General features: G+C 42.7%; 1 protein-coding gene across 3 annotated transcripts in view; it reads left to right on the forward strand.

The window, feature by feature from the left end:
• The window catches only part of birc6 (baculoviral IAP repeat containing 6), a 164,503-nt gene extending 155,177 nt beyond the window's left edge, over nt 1-9,326 (forward strand). For all 3 annotated transcript variants that reach the window (XM_020599885.1, XM_020599888.1, XM_020599886.1), the window contains 2 exons: nt 4,024-4,158; nt 8,067-9,326. In XM_020599885.1, coding sequence (XP_020455541.1) covers nt 4,024-4,158; nt 8,067-8,246 — 315 coding nt within the window. In that variant the 3' untranslated portion in view covers nt 8,247-9,326. The remainder of the gene's footprint in view (nt 1-4,023; nt 4,159-8,066) is intronic.
• The last annotated feature ends 9,662 nt before the right edge of the window (nt 9,327-18,988 follow it).

An 18,988-nucleotide genomic window follows, 5' to 3' on the forward strand; every position in this document is an offset into this window, starting at 1 on the left:
TCTAAACCACACTGTGCACAGAAGTTGAATGTTCCCATTTTGACCTTGCTAGTGCAGGGAACTAAAGTTGGCAGCGTTAGTTGCTCCATCTGTGCATCCATAACCCAAAGAAGCTAATCGGTGGGTGGAGTCCTTGGAATGGAATGAAAACCTGCAGTTGTTGGCTGTCCATTTGACACTGATGGCAGCCCCCGCTCTCACGTCAGCCCAGTTGGATGAGTACAGTTACATTCCCCAAGTGATAAACTCTTGATATTTCAGTGACCCCATCCATAGTCTGTGTCCCACCTTCCTTTATTCTCAGTGCAGAATAAATCAGTTTTATCACGATGCTAATGATGATGCTACACTTTTTCTTCTAATAGAAGCATAGGATTGGTAGTATCTCATGACATAGGCAGTATTTTATTTTTGGTGTGTGTGTGTGTGTGTGTGAGAACCCAGTGTTACCACATGCTATTTATAGTGGCAGGGTACAGCCTTGAATTATACAACAGCATATTGTCGGGTAGAATTAAGGACAATGAACTGCAAAATATGGATCTGTGTGTGTGTGTGTGTGTGTGTGTGTGTGTGTGTGTGTGTGTGTGTGCATACAAAGCAGTGAAGGAGAGCACACTTGTAAATGTGTATGTTTGAGGTAAGGAAGGGCCTCATTGTGTTTGTGTGTGCAAAAGCAGTATTATCATATTCACATCTGCATCGTGGAGCCACTGATAGGTGACAGCCCTAACTAGCTCCACATCATGTCAGGCAGGTAGCACCAAACACTGTACTCCCTAGTGGCTGAGAACTCTGGAATGAGGGTCAGTGTCAGGGAGCAGACCAACTGATTCATAGCTGTAGGGGGAGGAGAGGGGCAGTTCATGCTGTGCAAGTAGCATTGGAGGTTAAATCTACTTCATATATTCTTCAGCTGACATTTGGAGGCCATGCTAATGTGGATTAATAATAATAAACCTTCCACAGCTGCACAGAAGAAGTACAAATGTGTGCAGAAACACTTTGAGTAACTAAGAAAATTTTTTCCCATTCAGTGCATACACTACCATATATTAACACTCGCACACACAGAACAAAGGGGTAGGAAGCTGTCCTGACAGGAAATTGGATTGTTCCATCGAGTACTGTGCAGTGCGGCATTATTGATTTAGTGAGGCATTTCTGTCTTGATCCAACCAAGCAGCCGGATAGACAGCACCAGCACCTGTCACTAATTACAGGTTCAGATTCACATTTACTGTCATTCCCGCACATATACATAACAAACATACAGGGAAACAAAATGTTCTTTCTCGTGGACCCCAGTGCAACATAGGACTGATATTGAGGACAAGTGTAAAACAATACATTGACACAAAGAGCCAAATGATTGTTGACTAAAACTAAAGATAGTAAACTAAAGGTGACACTGTAGAGAAGGGTGTGAGTCGGCCTCCTTAGCAGCAGCAGCCTGGATGTTTTTTTCTTCTTGTAACATACTGGGCATGCTGCATTATTCCTTGTTAATATAAGCATGGAGTCCACCACTATGTGTTACTGGACAGTGATGATTCCCTGTCAGTAGCAAGTTAGCCTGTCCACCTGCCAGTCTCCATCTTAGCAGCTTGTTTTTAGTCGATGGCAAGTAATACGATAAAAACACTGAAATGTTTGGTCCACGAGTGGCCACTGTCTCTCCACACGCTGCCAGGGCAATCATTCTCTTAAGCCACTGGAATCCACTGTCAGGCTTTTGCAAAAAACCGCCGGCAAGTGCTGCTGGTAGAAAAATAGCTACTTGATCTCAACCTCAAACCTCCAGTGTAAAGGTTTGTGCTAATGCTTCCAATAAATGGTCAGTTTGTAAGTGATCAAAAGTTCAGATTTATTATACCAGTCTTCACAGCTCACCATTCCCCTGTTCCTGTATTGTCCACAAAAAGCCCAAACACAGACTGGGCGCAAAGGCTGAGGCGAGGCAAGGCACGGCACAAACACAATCAAAAACTCAAGGTTTCTCCAACACACAGAGAAACAACATGTAATGCCTGTTACCCCACTTGGTTGTCAGTGGTGTCATCATGAACAAGCGCAAATACACAGGGGTGACAAATCAAAGAAAGAACCTAAAGAATTGAGAGCGTTTTCCAATGACCGTGCCCCATCCATAGGATGCAAGGGGTCACAGTTGAACACCTGTCGGAGATTATGGGAGCGACATGTTAGACAGCACCTCCACCACCATTACGAAACGTACGTCTCTAGATGTCAGTTGCATAAATGTGTAGGAAGCAGTTACATTACCAGCAGATTATGTTTGCCATTTTAGCAGCCCAGGTTTTCACAGCGTCGGTATCTTTGAAATATTGATTTATAAAGGTTACTGGTTCGATAAAATAATGTGACAGTTTTTCTTCAGTAAACCATGATGTCATTTGTGGTATAAACCTGTTTTACTTTGCTAGTGTTGTACCTGGGCTGAGGAAGCCTTTGCTTCAGATGTCAGGGTTAGAAATATTTATGCTCCTGCCTCAGGGTCAAGGCTGCGGTCAGGTCGAGAACAGCAGACACCCAGGGCCCCGGTACGCTACAGATTGAATATGGAAACCCAACAATAAGGAACGTCATAATGCCTGCATTACTCTTGCGCTTGACCCTAAATGTGTCAAGCTTTACCACACGTCCCTTCCTCTGCTGCTCTTCTTCCCTCAGTTGCTCTGTGGAATAATGAGTGGACAGCATTCGCCTCAAAGGGCGCAGAGTTTATCAGTCAGCCAGGTCACTTGATCAGAGGACTTCATCTGACTCCACATAGTGAAGCTGGCAAATGTTGTGTGTAGGTGGCTTCATGTTCTGCATCTGTGTGTGCACATACATTTGCATAAAGACTTGTATTTCCTGAAAGGTCATTTGTCAAGCCATAATCTTCAGTTTGCTCATGACAGTTTGCACAAAGAGCTCCCTTTTACCTTGTGACTATTAGCGATGTCCAAACATCAGAAGTTATACGGCTGCTGGCCCTCGCCACGTGGAGCCCCAGGGAAAACACCCCTTTCTGTGCTTCTGTGTTCGTCATTCTTATAGGTTTTTTTTTATATGGTTTCTACGTCTGAATTCCTGTACCGTCTCACCTTCATAAAAGCTTCAGCAGCCGATGTTTACCACACACCTGTGACCTTGAAACACCCCCTTTCAGCTAGGAGCCATCAGTCACCACCATGGATGTAACATCTTAAGCAGTCGAGGGAATCGGGTGTTGGGTGGGAGGAGCAATACTCGGAGGAAGAGATGGGAAGTAGCAAGAAAGATGGAGCGAGCAGAGGGAGCTATAGAAGTCAGTGAGATTAAAGCCATCCTGAAACCCTCCCTGCTGCCTCTCCTCCCCCTGGTTAACAGCAAATCAGCAGCGACCAGAATAACAATCCACTGCCTCCACCAGCAGAGCTGCAGCGGCACACACATCCACTACAGCACTCACCGCATACTGATGGCTTGGCCCTGGCGACTGTTGCTAGGAAGTCAAATGGAGGGGTAGGAAAGCAGGGGGCCTGGGTGTAGCTAACTGACAATACAACTCAAGAACCAGTGCACTGTGCATAAATCAATGTAAAGCAAAGTTGGCATATCAATAAAGTTTTTGTGTTAGTGTGATAACTCGGATTCAGAAACTCATGCATGTATTAGATTTATGAAACGCTGGGACAAGCACTTACTATTTGCAAAATTGAAACATTTCCAAATGGCATAGCCACCTCTTCTCCTTAGTACTTAGTCATTGTTTACTCACACAGCCTGATACACAAGGCCTGTGTGAATTCTAGAAAATTCTCATTATTGTTTACAGTCGATATCGTCTGTAATGGAAGTAAGAACTAGATCCTCTGAATGAGAATAAAACCAGCTGTAAGCAGATAAGCTACAAATTGCAGGCTTGTTTGCCGTAGTAAGTTATTTGTGACCATTCTGATATCTTTCCATCCTGACAATACCGCTTTGCTGTGTCACCCTGTTGTTGACCACTGCCCTGTCATGTGTTTGCAGGTGATTCACAAACATTTCTACCTGAAGCGAACTGAGATCATGTCTCAGTGTGAGGAGTGGATCACAGACATCCAGCAGTACAGCAGTGACAAAAGGGTCGGCCGCACCATGTCCCATCATGCTGCTGCGCTAAAGGTAAAGGCGTTAAATGTACTGAACGTAGTAGACTGTGGCAGAGCCATACAATCCACATGTTGATCGTGTTCTCTGGAGGTGGTGCACAGCCTGAGCTCTGTACAGCATGGCACGGTTTCCCTGCTGCTGATTCTGACTGCCGTGACCGGAGTTAATGGCAAAAGTTGGTTTTGGGTCACACTGCTCACTTGGCTGAAGATTGTAAAGACTTGGATGATTCGAATTATTTCTGTTGAGATTGATAAATGAACTGGATGTAAAATAATGAATGATACTGGTGTACTTGTTACATTACTTAAGAGGGTTGGAGTGAGTGACTCACTCTGTACAGCTTGAATGAGGACACCCTCACTGAAGCTGAACACGTTTAGCTGTCCTCACCACTGTCTTGATTACCTAATGATGCCATGTTTCAGCAGCGCTGTTGGTATCATTCTTATCCAAAAACACATATCCAGGGAGAACATGCCAACTCCGCACAGAAAGGTCACAAACCTGGAACCTTCTTGCTGTGAGGCAAGAGCGCTAACCACCGCGCCACCGTGCTGCCCCAGATGATAAAAAGCTACTTTTCAAAAATGAGAGCACCCTGTTAAAAGTTCCAGAGTAACACTCCATTTTTAGTGCTAATTAAAAGCCATTGACCAGACGAGTCCGCTCACATACAGTACCCACCGGTGTGAGTGGTCTGCTGTTGAAAGTGGTACATCAGCTGCTAAATCTGCTGATGACACGTGGGAGAGAGCTGTCTGAGAGAGAACGTCACTGCACAAATAAGGACAAGGGCACAAGATGATATTCAAATCATCCTTAGTAAGTTCAAACACTAGCAAAAGTGGTAGAGAAATTCACAAAGTGTGGGGCTGTGACAAGCTCCCTATACTGTTCAGGCTTTCACAGCAATTTCTGCTGAGAGAAGTGCAGGGGAATCGTAAAGTGAGTGTTTTAGAAGTGCCAGAGCAGTGGATGTAACTGTTGCATCACACACAATAAGACATTCCCAGAACAGAAGTGGAATACACAGATGTCATCCATACTGGAAGCCACCGCTAAAGCCATATCGCAACAAAGCCAGTCAGACTTTGCCAAGACCTGTAAAAGCGTTTTGGAAATCCATGCTGTGGCCTGATGCGTGGTCCCCACAGTGCAGCATGGCAGGAGCAGAGCTCTAATGTGGGAATATTTGAGTGCTAGTCGTCATAGTGGTTGGGTGCTCTGTCATCATTACAATGAGTCTAAACATTCTACCAGGGTCACTGCTACATTCTTAAGGAAGGACAAGGCTAAATTGCCACAGTGCTCAAGTATGTCGTAGACATTTGTGGAGAATTTTGAAGAGACAAGTTGAGCTGCGTTTCCACCAGAAAGGAACTAAAGCCCAAGAACTGCCCCCGGAGTAAAATCCTTTGAGTGCGTTGTGATGTGCGTTCCACAGCGGGGCCAAAGCCCACGTAAAAGTAAACAAAGTAGCCCGCTGACATAAAAGCACGATGGTTGGCTGTGGGCTTGTAAGGTAAACGCTTAACACATACCAGCAATGGACGGACTGCAGGCAGAGCTGAATCACTTTGAGTTTATCACTTTTCTGCAGGTGTATGCTCATTTAGCAGGTGTTTTTTATTTTCACTTGCCAATGTTTTATTGCACATACGGTAACAAGTGCAGGGATTGTTATCTTTGAGTAATGTTTCACCTCAGCCAGTGCCATGCTCTCCTCCATGGCCGCCTCCTGCTGTGCTCCTGTGTGTGGAGGAGCTGAGCGCCGCCCTCAGGTCAAACACCAGCAGTAGCCGCTCCATAAACAGCAAAACCATGTTTTTCAATCCACTAATTTCACTCACTGGTGTCTTTGTGTCGGCCTACTGATAAAATGCTTGTTACAAACTGGGAACCCAAGGAACTGACAGTCATTTGCATCAGTGTGTCTAAATCATTCTTCACATTGTCACACTGATTTTACTGGCATATGCGAGTGAAACGCTCTCACAGTGGAGCCCTGTATTTGCCCAATCAGCAACGATCCACACTGAACTCCTTCCTGGAACTAAACTTGGACCGTGGATCCTCCGGTAGAAACGCTGGTAGAGGAACTACAGGAAAAGTTCCTCTGATGGTAACAGGGCTTTAAGGAGGGCCCCCCAACAAACTTCGAGGCACTGAAGGAAGTCACCCTCCCTAAGATTGGAACAGGATAGAACAGGCAGCATTTGATGCCATGAATACTCAGTGTCACACCTAAAAATAAAGGAGGACATACTAAGTCCTAATTGTTTTTAAAATTTAATTGGTGGTGCACTTGCATTTGCAACCCTTGATCTGAGCAAAGCTGCCTGATTTATTCATTTATACTGTATACTTTTCCTTTGTGTGGTTTGATTTTTAGTTACTGAGTCAGTCAAGGCTGACCAGCTACCGGACTTCTGACTTTCAAACCTAGGTTTCCCACTTCTGTGCACATGAGGTTCATGCAGAATACCAGCAGTAAGAAGGCTACCTCAGTGCATGTAAACAGAGCTGGTGTTTGAGCGTGGCCTACTAATAAACAGTGAATTGGCTGCAGGGCACAATGAGCCCTCGACAGGCCGCCTTAATTCACATCCCTAGCTGACCTCCCCGTGAGACGCACACAGGAGCTCATAATATCCAGAGATACAAGCACAGTAACCCACACACACAGACTGTGAGTGGCTGCTATCCCCTCTTCTACCTCTGGCAGTGAATAACCACAATTATTCTTCACTGTAAATAATCCAGCTCCACTGATAAAAGGCCCGAGCGCAGCCAGCTGTTGTCACACAGCTGCAGGCTACGGAGAAGACTCCACATTCCTGTCCTTTAGCTTCCATGTGTGAAAGCAGTTATTTTACATTAAATGTATATTATATTTTTATTATATCACATATTATATTAACTATTGTGTTAATTCTATATTAGATTTACATTATATTACATAGTCAAGATGAAAAGCACCCAAACATACAGTAGTTGATGCTCAGGAGTTTACTGTCTCAGGATAAGAGCTGTGTCATGAATGGAGGTAACGCAGGTTGAAAACACCCACTTCATACATGTGTATGTTGACTGAATGCGCTCTAAGGGTCTACAACTACCCTAGCAACTCTTACCCAGGTGTGCATCATGTTTCCCATGTTCACTATCTTAGTTTAGCATATTAGCTAAACTAACCTTTGCTAATTAGCATTAAACTAAAGTAGAGTTGTAGGTTATAGTTTTGCTGATTTCTAGTAATAAACCAAATATTGGATACATTGGAATTTTCACCTCATGGTGGCATTAGATGAAAAGTCGGGATCACCAAAGTCTGAAGTTGTCCTCTGGGGATCATGAATGCCTATTAATAGGTCAGTAGGGGCCCACAGACCGTTTATGGACCTTGGCCCCCTAACTGTTTAATCTAGCCCTGGAAACACCTCGGCACATTTCAGACACATCTAAATTGCACGTAGACTTAAATACACATAGTTTATTTTATCATAGTACCACAAACATCGTCCTGCTGCACCAAATATGGATTCATCCACCACTGAAAATAGTTCCCAACGAATGCACTATTTTAAATTTTGTTATAAACTAAAGTGGTCAACTGTTTTAGGAGGTTCCTTAGCCTTTTTTAATGTATATATTTGTGAAATGTTTTTAGAGTTACACTTTCCACCAGAGGTAGTGGGGCCGTAGACAGAGTAGGGAGGTTGGGGAGCACTGATCTGTTTCCACTTTGTTGGCTTTGGTCTTTACATGGAATATGTTGACAGTAAGGAAAATACAAAATAAACCTTCTCTTTTAACAACTTGGCTGGACAGGTGGATGGTGTGAAAACTGTGATGTATTCTTTCAATATTTGAGTTAAATCTGACCGTGTGTGTGTGTGTGTGTGTTCTCCCGACAGAGACACACAGCTCAACTTAGAGAGGAACTTCTGAAGCTGCCCTGTCCCGACGGCCTTGAGCCAGATGGTGATGAGTTCTCAGAGAAGAGCGCCACCCTCATCCTCAAAGAGCTGCCCGGTCAGGACGCAGAGAAGCCCGGCAGCAGTCAGGACAGCCACTGCAGCGGGGGCCAGCTATGAGTCCCCGCCCCTCCGGCCCCTTCCTATTGCCCCACAGCATCTCAGACCCACCCACTGTCCTCTTTCTGATTATCACTCTCCAAAAAAACTTCATGGCTTCAGAGCACAAGCCACCACTTTGTTCATAATTGTATGTAAAGATATAATGACAGAATAGCAGAGAATGAGGAGATGCAGGGAAACGGAACACAGTGAGACGAACTCTGAACTATGCTATGCCCTTATTGAAAACAGTCAACAAAAACTTTTATTTACTTGTAAAAGAGTGTAAACATTTTGTGCTTTTTTCCAAATGTGAAATAACCACTGATTGGTATGTTATTACACTTGTTTATGTATACATAAAGGAAGAGGAAAATGAATTATATAAGGGAACTACCTTTAGAGAAGAATGTTTACTGAATGTTAATTTGTTTTTGTTTTTGTTTTGTTTTTTGACTGTTAGAATGAGAACTGTTGTAACCAAGGATATATTGGTCATTCTTTAAAGATACTATTTTAAACAAAAAAGAGCAAGAAAAAGCAAACACACACACACACACACACACACACACACACCAAACAATCTGGTCGTCTGTTGCTGAATTTCTCTCGGATCATATCCACTTGAATAAAAGCTGAGATGGACCTTCTTAATGCTATGTTATCCTTTTACAGACTACAAATTAAAAAGCACCGAGCTCTGGCTAAACATTTCTTGCCTCTTCAAACTTCTCCATGACATTTACTATCCACTCAACTGTAGATCATGACACTGTGTGTCAGAGCCACATGGGAAATGTATTCTGAAGGCTTGTGCATGTGTTTTCTGTGCGTGTGCAACAATCCCCAGTGAGATACAAAGCTGTGATGTGCCTTTGATCTACATCATACCACCAAATACTCCGACAGAGTACCTTTACTGATTTCTTTGCTGTTTCTACAAAATTAAGAGTTCTGCTCCTTCTGACATAAAAACTGCTTTGAACTTTTTTATTATGTTGAACTCCAATGAACAAAGAAATGCACTTTCTATTTTACTCACTCCTTAAAACAGTCACATACTCGTTTTGCTCGGACATTAAATGGAGCTTGAAAGTCTGGATTGTGCGAATGATTCTTTCTGTGTTCAGGGGATTTCAGCCATCTCACCTGAAAAATGGAAAGTCATGAAGAGACGGTGACACTGAACACCTGAGAAAAGATTGTTAGAAATGTTGCATTATTGATGATTTGTCAGTGTCAAATGGGGGGATGCCAGTAAACTGTTATTGACGGGCCTGAAAAAAAAGTCTTACATCCCATTGTCTGGCATTTTTTTATGTATTGTAGATTTTTTAACATATTATTTGAATTAATGGATTTATTTTTTGTGCATTCATCTGCTATTTTAGTGAGAACTTTTCTCTCTCTCTTTCTACGGTGTCCTTTTCTAATCAGAAAACTGGACCTGCACAACTACTAGAATATCAAGTAGCGATAACTAAATAACTCAACAGTGCTGAGAGCAAAATGCTACTGTCAGCATGCTAACATGTTGATGTTCAACGGGTGTTTTGTGCATCGTCTATGTTTAGCATGCTAACTTTTGCTCATTAGCGCACACACAAAGTACAGCTGAGGCTGATGGGAATATCACTGGCTTTTCAGGTGTCCTAAACTAAATTACTGGCAGAAGTTAAAAGGACCAAAACTCTAGATCTTTGTGTTTTTAAAGCAGGAAAGACTTAAGTGTAATTATTAATGATGACCAGTCATCCTCCGGTGTGCCAGTGTCGGCACCAAGCTTCACAGCAATCATCCACTACTTACTGAAATATAAAAGACAGACATTACCATCCTGAAAGCCATGCTGTTAGCACAGAACAATTACCACTGTGTGGGCATGGTTTGACTGACGGTGACCAACAACCCCACAAGAAAATATACATCACTCATTGAAAGGCTTTTAGTCCCATGTAAGTGAGTTCATCTTAAAGAAAGTGTCAGACTCTTAGGAGGGCCACTTTAATCTTTAGGGAGAAGTCTCTTATATGAATGTTCCTAAGTCCTCAGTTGACCCGGAGCGAGGATACAAAGGGCCATCCTTTGTGGAAGTTTTCTGAATGAGTGCTCAGACTGTACGTCTAAACAACCCTGGAGCCAGTGGATTCGTTGACAGGGCCACAAAAGTTCTGTTCAGACAAGATGACCACATCTTCAAAATTGATGTAAACCACTGACTGTATAGTCTTTGATGTGAACCAAAAAAACACTTTGAGCCATTTCATTTTGTGTAGGTGCCAATATTTTTCCTGATCCTTTTGGTCCTGACACCGCTCTGATGACACGTTGCACAGTGTGTTGCTGCCAGAGCTTGATTAACCTTGTCCACAGACAGTATATGAATATATTATGCAGTCTGTGGCCTTGTTTAATTGATTCTGTTCACTAAACGTAATGTGGTATCATTCGTGTCATGTTATGTTGTTGTCTTTGTACTCGTGCAAGTGCAATGAACAAATTTTGGATGGTGGATCTGCTGACTTTGCAAGATAGCCAACCCAATTTCTGACATACCAGAAATCCATCTGATCATTTGGGAGCTAGATTATTGGTCATTTGGGTGATTGGGACTGTGCTCACACAGTACATCAAATGGTAACTGATCAGATCAAAATTTGTCCTGATTCTAAAATTCATAGTCAGTGCTTGGCTTTATGTGTCATCATTTACCTCACTTTTACTTGCATCTTAATCCTGTTCACATACAGTCAGAAGTTCACATACATTCATTCATTTTCTACCGCTTAATCCCTGAGCGGGGTCACAGGGGGGGCCGGAGCCAATCCCGGCCGGCAAGCGGGCGAAGGCGGGGTACACCCTGGACAGGTTGCCAATCCATTGCAGGGCTAACACATAGACAAACAACCACACACGTACTCCTATGGGCAATTTAGAGACACCAATCAACCTAGGCTGCATGTCTTTGGACTGTGGGAGGAAGCCGGAGTACCCGGAGAGAACCCACGCAAGCACGGGGAGAACATGCAAACTCCACACAGAAAGGTCCTAGGTGGGGCCCGAACCTGGAACCTTCGCGCTGTGAGGCAACGGCGCTAACCACTGTGCCACCGTGCTGCCCAAGTTCACATACACCTCAGCCAAATACATTTAAACTCAGTGTGTCACATCTCCTGACACTTAATCATAGAAACTGGGTAACTCAGGCTCAGACGTTTCAGGATGCCTTCAACAAGCTTCTTCCAACAAGTTGCTGGAATTTTAGCCCATTGCTCCTGGTGGAACTGGGTCAGGTTTGGAGGCCTCCTTGCTCTCACATGCTTTTTCAGTTCTGCCCACAGATTTTCTATTGGATTGAGGTCAGGGCTTTGTGACGGCCACTCCAGTACCTTGAAGCCATGTTGCTACAACTTTGGAAGTCTGTTTGGGGTCATTGTCCATTTAGACTAGACCCATTTGTGACCAGGCTTTAACTTCCTGTCTGTTGTCTTGAGATGTTGCTTCAGTGTATCCACATAATCTTCCTTCCTCATGATGTGAAGTGCCCCAGTTCACCCCCCCACAACATAATGCTGCCACCCCCATGCTTCACATTTGGGATGGTGGTCTTTGGCTCATGAGTCTCCGCCTTTCTCCTCCAGACATTACAATGGTCATTATGGCCAGACAATTCAATTGTTGTTTCATGAGACATTTCTCCAGAAAGTCAGATCTTTCTCCCCATGTGCAGCTGCAAACCATAGTCTGCCTTTTTATGGCATCTTGGAGCAGTGGCTTCTTCCTCGCTGAGCTGCCTTTCAGGTTATGTTGATACAGGACTGGTTTTACTGTGGATACAGATACTTTGGTACCTGTTTTCTCGAGTGTTTTCACAAGGTCCTTTGCTGTTGTTCTGGGATTGATTTGTACTCTTCAGACCAAAGTATGTTCGTCTCTAAGAGACAGAACATGTCTCCTTCCTGAAGGTAGGCCTTGTGTATGTGAAGATGTGACCCACTGGAATTTGTGATATAGTGAATTATAAGTGAAATAGTCTATCTGTAAAAAACTGTTGGAAAAATTACAGCTGCAAGATGCGAGGAGAGAGCACTCAAACATTATTAATGACATGAGTTGTCCTTCTATCCTACATCTGAAGCATCCAGTCAGCAACTGATTTCCCATAAAAGACTTCCACAAAGGATGGTCTCGTGAAGCCTCACTCATGGCTCCTCCAGCCAGCCTCCTCACTCCTTGATCCTTGCTCCTTGGGATGTCTTTCAAGGTAGCAGACTGCTATGACATCTGGGTGAGCAAGGAGGAAAGGGGAAAAAGGTAATTGGAATTTACCCCACAGTCAGCTTCCCACAAAGTTCCTCTTACCTACTTCCTACCTTAACTCCACCTACAGACTCACTGGAATACAGGACAAACAGGATATGATGTAACCTTGCTGATTACTTTAACCAGCAAGACTAAATTGAAACTGTTTGTACTGCCATACCTGAGCTGTGAGGAAACACCTTTCTTTGCAGAATAGGATGCAAGCAGGATACATGAGACCATCCTTCATGGAAGAGTCATTTCTGGATTGACACACCCATTTATTAGAAAACAGCTGGTGATTGGATGCTTCAGAGGAAGGGTCATCTCTGTCTACCCTCAACAGGATGCCAGTCTATCACAGGACGAAGGGTCATCTCCTGTTTATAAAAACATGTTTCCTCAATCCCGCTCTCCTCACAATTTTGCCTTTGCATCATTTCCTTGCATCTTAATGTGAGTAGGACTAAAACACATGGATATACGCAAATGAGGGAAAAATGAATGCAGTTAAGGGAAGTGGGATTTACCCATGGTCTTTGTGGTCTCTGAACCCCCAGAGGGTATCCAACTTTACAAGGGGAGCCAAGGATGAACTAGATAATAGAGCCCGAGGTTTCTTTTAGTAGTAGGTGTTTTAAATACTACCTGTTTTAATGCCATAGCTATGTATTATTTCTATGACATGTTTTTTTATGTTAGCTATTGTATTGTTACATATAGTATATAACACTGAAATGAGTTACAAGTGCGACTTGCTCATGAGAAGACTACCTTTGGGACCTTGGGAATTACCACCAGTGAAACATGGAAACTTGAATCCTCCACTGGCTGAGCTGCAGCATCAGCAGCTCCTTTACTGCTGGAAACAGAACTAACACAGTGAACAGGAAAACTCGCTTGTATGTTTCACTTGCATAAAAATGACTTGGTGAAGAAGTTCTGCCCCTGCAGGACTGAATTTTTTCTTTTCTCTTTTCTCTCTTTTCTCCATTTGCATGAGTGTCACTTTATAACCAAGTGCATGCACAAACTGCATTTCTACACTTGCTTTGCATGTAACCAGATTAAAGGATGGTTCAAACTGTGGAGCTGGTGTTTTTGAAAACATAAAACATTTGTATATGATTTAAAAAAAACAAAGTTGATGTTCAGTGCATTTACAAGCTTCTACAGACGTGAACAAAATTGTTGGTACCCTTCTGTTAAACAAAGAGAAACTCACAATGGTCAATGAAATAATATGAAACTGAAAAAAGTAGTAATAAATAAAAATGTATTGAAAATTAACTAATGAAAATCAGTCATTGCTTTTGAATTGTGGTTCAACAGAAGCATTTTAAAAACCAAACTAATGAAACTGGCCTGGACAAAAATGATGGTACCCCTAGAAAGGATTGATAATAATGTGACCACAGAGACATGTTAAACTAAAGTGTGTCCTCTAATTAGCATCACAGGTGTTTTCAGACTTGTAATCAGTCAGTCTGCCTATTTAGAGGGTGAAAAGTAGTCACTGTGCTGTTTGGTATCATGGTGTGTACCACACTGAACATGGACCACAGAAAGCTGAGGAGAGAGTTGTCTCAGGAGATTAGAAAGAAAATTATAGACAAACATGTTAAAGGTAAAGGCTATAAGACCATCTCCAAGCAGTGCCATGTTCCTGTGGCTACATTGGCACATATTATTCAAAAGTTTAAGGTCCACGGCACTGTAGCCAACCTCCCTGGACGTGGCCGCAAGAGGAAAATTGATGACAAATTGAACAGACGGATAATGCGAATGGTAACCAAAGAGCCCAGAACAACTTCCAAAGAGATTAGAGGTGAACTCAAAGTCAAGGTACATCAGTGTCAGATCGCACCATCCATCACTGTCTGAGCCACAGTGGACTTCATGGAACACGACCGAGGAGGACTCCACTGTTGAAAGCAACTCATAAAAAAGCGAGAATGGAATTTGCCAAAATGCATATTGACCAGCGACAAAGCTTCTGGGAGAATGTCCTTTGGACAGATGAGACAAAACTGGAACTGTTTGGCAAGTCACATCAGTTCTATGTTCACAGATGCACAAATGAAGCATACAAAGAAAAGAACACTGTACCTACTGTGAAACATGGAGGAGGCTCAGCTATGTTCTGGGGCTGCTTTGCTGCATCTGGCACAGGGTGTCTTGAATCTGTGCAGAGTACAATGAAATCTCAAGACTATCAAGCATCTGTGGAAAGAGCTGAAACATGCAGTCTGGAGAAGGCATCCTTCAAACCTGAGACAGCTGGAGCAGTTTGCTCACGAGGAGTGGGCCAAAATACCTGTCGACAGGTGCAGAAGTCTCACTGGGAGTTACAGAAATTGCTTGATTGCAGTGATTGCCTCAAAAGGTTGTGCAACAAAATATTAAGTTAAAGGTACCTTCATTTTTGTCCAGGCCAGTTTCATTAGTTTGTTTTTTTAAAATGCTTCTGTTGAACCACAATTCAAAAGCAATGACTGATTTTCAGTTAATTTTTATTTATTATTCCTTTTTTCAGTTTCACATTATTTCAGTGACCATTGCGAGTTTCTCTTTGTTTAACGGAAGGGTACCAACAATTTTGTCCACGTCTGTATATTTATTATAACTTGACAGCATTGGAAGACAAGTTTGAAAGAAGGCCATGAGGCACTAGATTAATGAGCCCCATCAGTCCACTGTCTCCCACATAAACCATCAGAATACCAAATTATAACAGACCTGCCTGGAGTGTGGGGTAACATCCTGGTGTCATCTCTATGATTTAATCAAGGTAAATGTTAATGGTCATGTGCAGTACCACGATGCACTCTGATGCACATCCTCTCAAATCCAAGGCTGCAGAAAGAGACGTTTTATATCCTGTATTTCAGAGGAACAATGATACCAGTCTCTAACCCTTTGGGGTTGCCACATTCTGCTAGAAATAAAGTTCATTAGGGATCCTCCTCCAAGTCATCAAGTCTGAAGTTATGAAAGTTAATAAGCAGTTTTTAAATGAGCTTTGGTCCAGATGCTCTACAGCCCTTTACCAAACTATGAAGTGGTCAGATTAATTAATAAAGGGTTCCATATTTCTCACCTTATAATATATTGTCCTCTATGCAGCTGTAAATGTTAGAAGGCCATTTATATCTGTCTCAGTTTGTAATATGCCAATCAGTAAAAGTCAGTCTGTCACCTATAAATGTTAATAAATCATTAATAATGTCCTACAGCAACCCTCACAGATCTGAAGAGGTGATACTCAGCCTTGACAAAAACAGGTAAGTAAAGCAATTACAGGAACTAACCAGGCGGCAGCATGGAACACAGGTGAATACAGTCACAGTATTGGAGAGGACGTACTCAGCCTCAAGAAGCACAGGTAAGCTGAGTGGAGAGATTTCAGGTGAGGTGCCGGCTGTCATAGAGGCGAAAGAACTTCTGGAGCCATACTTTACTTTGGGCCGTCTGAAGGTGGCAAGAGCAACTAACTGGCAAGGGTGGCACAGCCGAGCTCTGGCTAAATACTGGCCGAACAGATGGAAATAATTAGCTTCAGCTGTGCCACTCCCTGCCAACCTCCACCCTGTAACACGCTCAACCTTCCCAGAGAGAGGGAGAGATAGAGAGAGACAAGCCAGTGACCTCACAGCAAGAGCAGTAATATATCTGGAGCACATCTTTAAAATATATGACAAAGTAAGGAGATTTACTACTTGGGTGATTTAAATACTGACTGGAATCCAAGGTGTTGCTCACAAAAAATGAGTTGCTCTTTTATAGATGCATGTAATTTGTCACAAGTTATTACAAAGCCAACAACATACTGTATGTCATAGAGCTGATTCACAATCATCTACTTGCATTGATTTAATTTTTACAAATGGCACAATGTTGTGTTCAGAGATAATATTGATTTCAGTAGCATTTCCTGATCATAATCTGATTGCAAAACAAATGGACTAAAGTAACAGACTCTGGGTCAATAATAATATTAAAGAGAAGATTTAAACTGTAGTTAAGAGTAAAGGTATGTAGTTTAACAGTCAGTATGTAAGGAAGAAATAATTGACTGGTCAACAGAGGATGTGGCTTTAAATAAATTGTTTATACCATTTACTAACAAACACGCCCCTGTAAGGAGCTGGGTTGTGAGGAATGTTATGGCTCTGTGGTCATTCAAGAATACAGTAGGAAGAAACCAATCCGAGGGAGTAGCAATCAGATAAGGTAATAGGCCACATCCAGCTAGAGGATCTATTAGAAAGAGGAATTATCTAACAAAACTGAACTAAAATCTTTACCAAGATAGAAGTAAAATGCTAAATTAGTACAAAACATGGTATAGAATGGACTATGATTCGATAGGTACAAATCCTTTTTGGATGCAGCTGGAAAATGTGTCACCAACAGAAATTATTTAAGTGATTAGTTTAACGTGAAAGTACTGGATGGATCCCACCCTGGTATCAAAAAGATGTGCTCTGTCCTTTAGAGAGAGGAGTACATGAGCAGAAACAAAAATATTTCTTTGAAAACAGTTTCAGCACTATACCAGCATGTATACAAAGAGAGGCACTCCACTGCACAACAACTGCAATGACTCAGGTGACTGGATGAAGGAAAGTGATGAGGAAAAATGTTGTTGCAAAAGTAATTTCAGCACAGCATTTAATGTAATTTATCAAAAGTTGTTACTGAATATGTTGAACTGCTATGGTTTGAACCATCTGCTGCTGCAGTGATCCAAATTTATCACACAACAGGGAAACTACATTCAATTTTAATAGTAGTTATTGTGTAGTAAGAATGAGCTGTGTGGTGCCACAAGGGAGCTTTTTAGGGCCGCTTTTGTTTTCCATTTCAACAAATGTTATGTTGTTGATTTAAATGATACCACCATTGCAATGTATGCAGATGATTCCACACTATACACATCAACACACACATCTGAAAATGTTTGTAGGGTTTTAAATGATGAATAAAAGTTTATCAAGAGTGGGTAACAGTAAATACTTTTTAAAATGTAGGCAAGACACAATGGTGTTTGCATTAAATGCGCTTTTTTAATTTTTACTTTTTAGAAAGAACACTTTAAGGTCAAAGGTCAAAGTGTTTATTTGTCATATGTACAGTTAGGAAACATGTTTCTCTGAAGTTCTTACTTTGCCGTCCACATGAATGCCACACAATACAAGTGAAATATAAGGTAGATGAGCAATAACACAAACCTAAGGCACTTTAAAACATCAAGTGAAAGAAGCAAATAAAATACAAGAACACAATATAATGCAGAGAGAATATATGGTGCATGGGAGCCATGAAGTGCAAATACAGCAGTGAGTGTGCAATAGTGCATGTGCAAACTGAGTATGTAAACAGTACAGATGGAATTACATGAGGTAGATCCTGAATCAGCTGTTTAGGAGTTTGATGGCAGTCAGAAATAAAGAGTTTTTCAGTCTAGTGGTCCTGTATTTCACACTTCTGAACCTCCGGCCAGAGGGCAGAGAGATGAACAGTCCGTGCTGGGGGTGGGTGGGGTCCTTGAGGATGGAAGCAACTTTCATACGCAGCCCGCGGTGGTAAATGCTCTGCAGAGAGGGCAGTGGAGTCCTGGTGATCTTCTCCGCAGTCTTTAGCACTCTCTGCAGGCGCTTGTGGTCCATAACAGTAGTGCTGCCATACCAGACAGTGATGCAACTGGTCAAGATGCTCTCAATAATGCAGCTGTAGGAGTTGCAAAGGATCCTAGGCGACATGCCAAACCTCCTCAGCCTCCTCAGGGAGGCTGAGATTATTGTCTTTGCACCTTGACACCAGACCGGCCACCTCCCTCCTGTAGGCTGCTTCGTCCAGGCCAGTGATGCGACCTATCACTGCAGTGTCGTCCACGAACTTTAGGATGATGTTGTCTTTGTGGGAGGTGACACAGTCGTGGGTGAACAGGGTGTAGAGGATGGGACTGAGGACACATCCCTGTGGGGTGCCAGTGTTTGTAACAATGCTGGCTGAAATCCTATTGCCAATCCTGACAGTCTGGGTCCTGCCAGTCAGAAAGTCCAGGAGCCAGTCACAGAAGGTGGGGTGCAGACCTAGTGTGGACAGTTTGTGGGTGAGTTTGTGGGGGACAACTGTGTTGAAGGTAGAGCTGTCAATGAAACAACATGGCGCCCACTGAGGTGAACGTGTTTGCGTGTTCCACTCTAGAATCCCGTTTTTTTCCTTCGTTTTCTTCTTTGTTGTGTGTTTTTTTGCTGTTTCTGCAGTGCACAAATGTCATGCACTGCTTACATACAGTCAGGTACGCCACATGCTGTGTGCTCGCTCTCATGCATTCAGATCAGGCGATGAGACGGAGTACAAAGCTGCAAAGTACAGACTGAGGAAAGCCATCACAGTGGCCAAGAGGCAGTACAGAGAGAAGCTGAATGGCTTCTATTCTACTGCTGACT

This window comes from Monopterus albus, unplaced genomic scaffold, assembly GCF_001952655.1.
Source record: "Monopterus albus unplaced genomic scaffold, M_albus_1.0 scaffold43.1, whole genome shotgun sequence".
Lineage (NCBI taxonomy): Eukaryota > Metazoa > Chordata > Actinopteri > Synbranchiformes > Synbranchidae > Monopterus > Monopterus albus.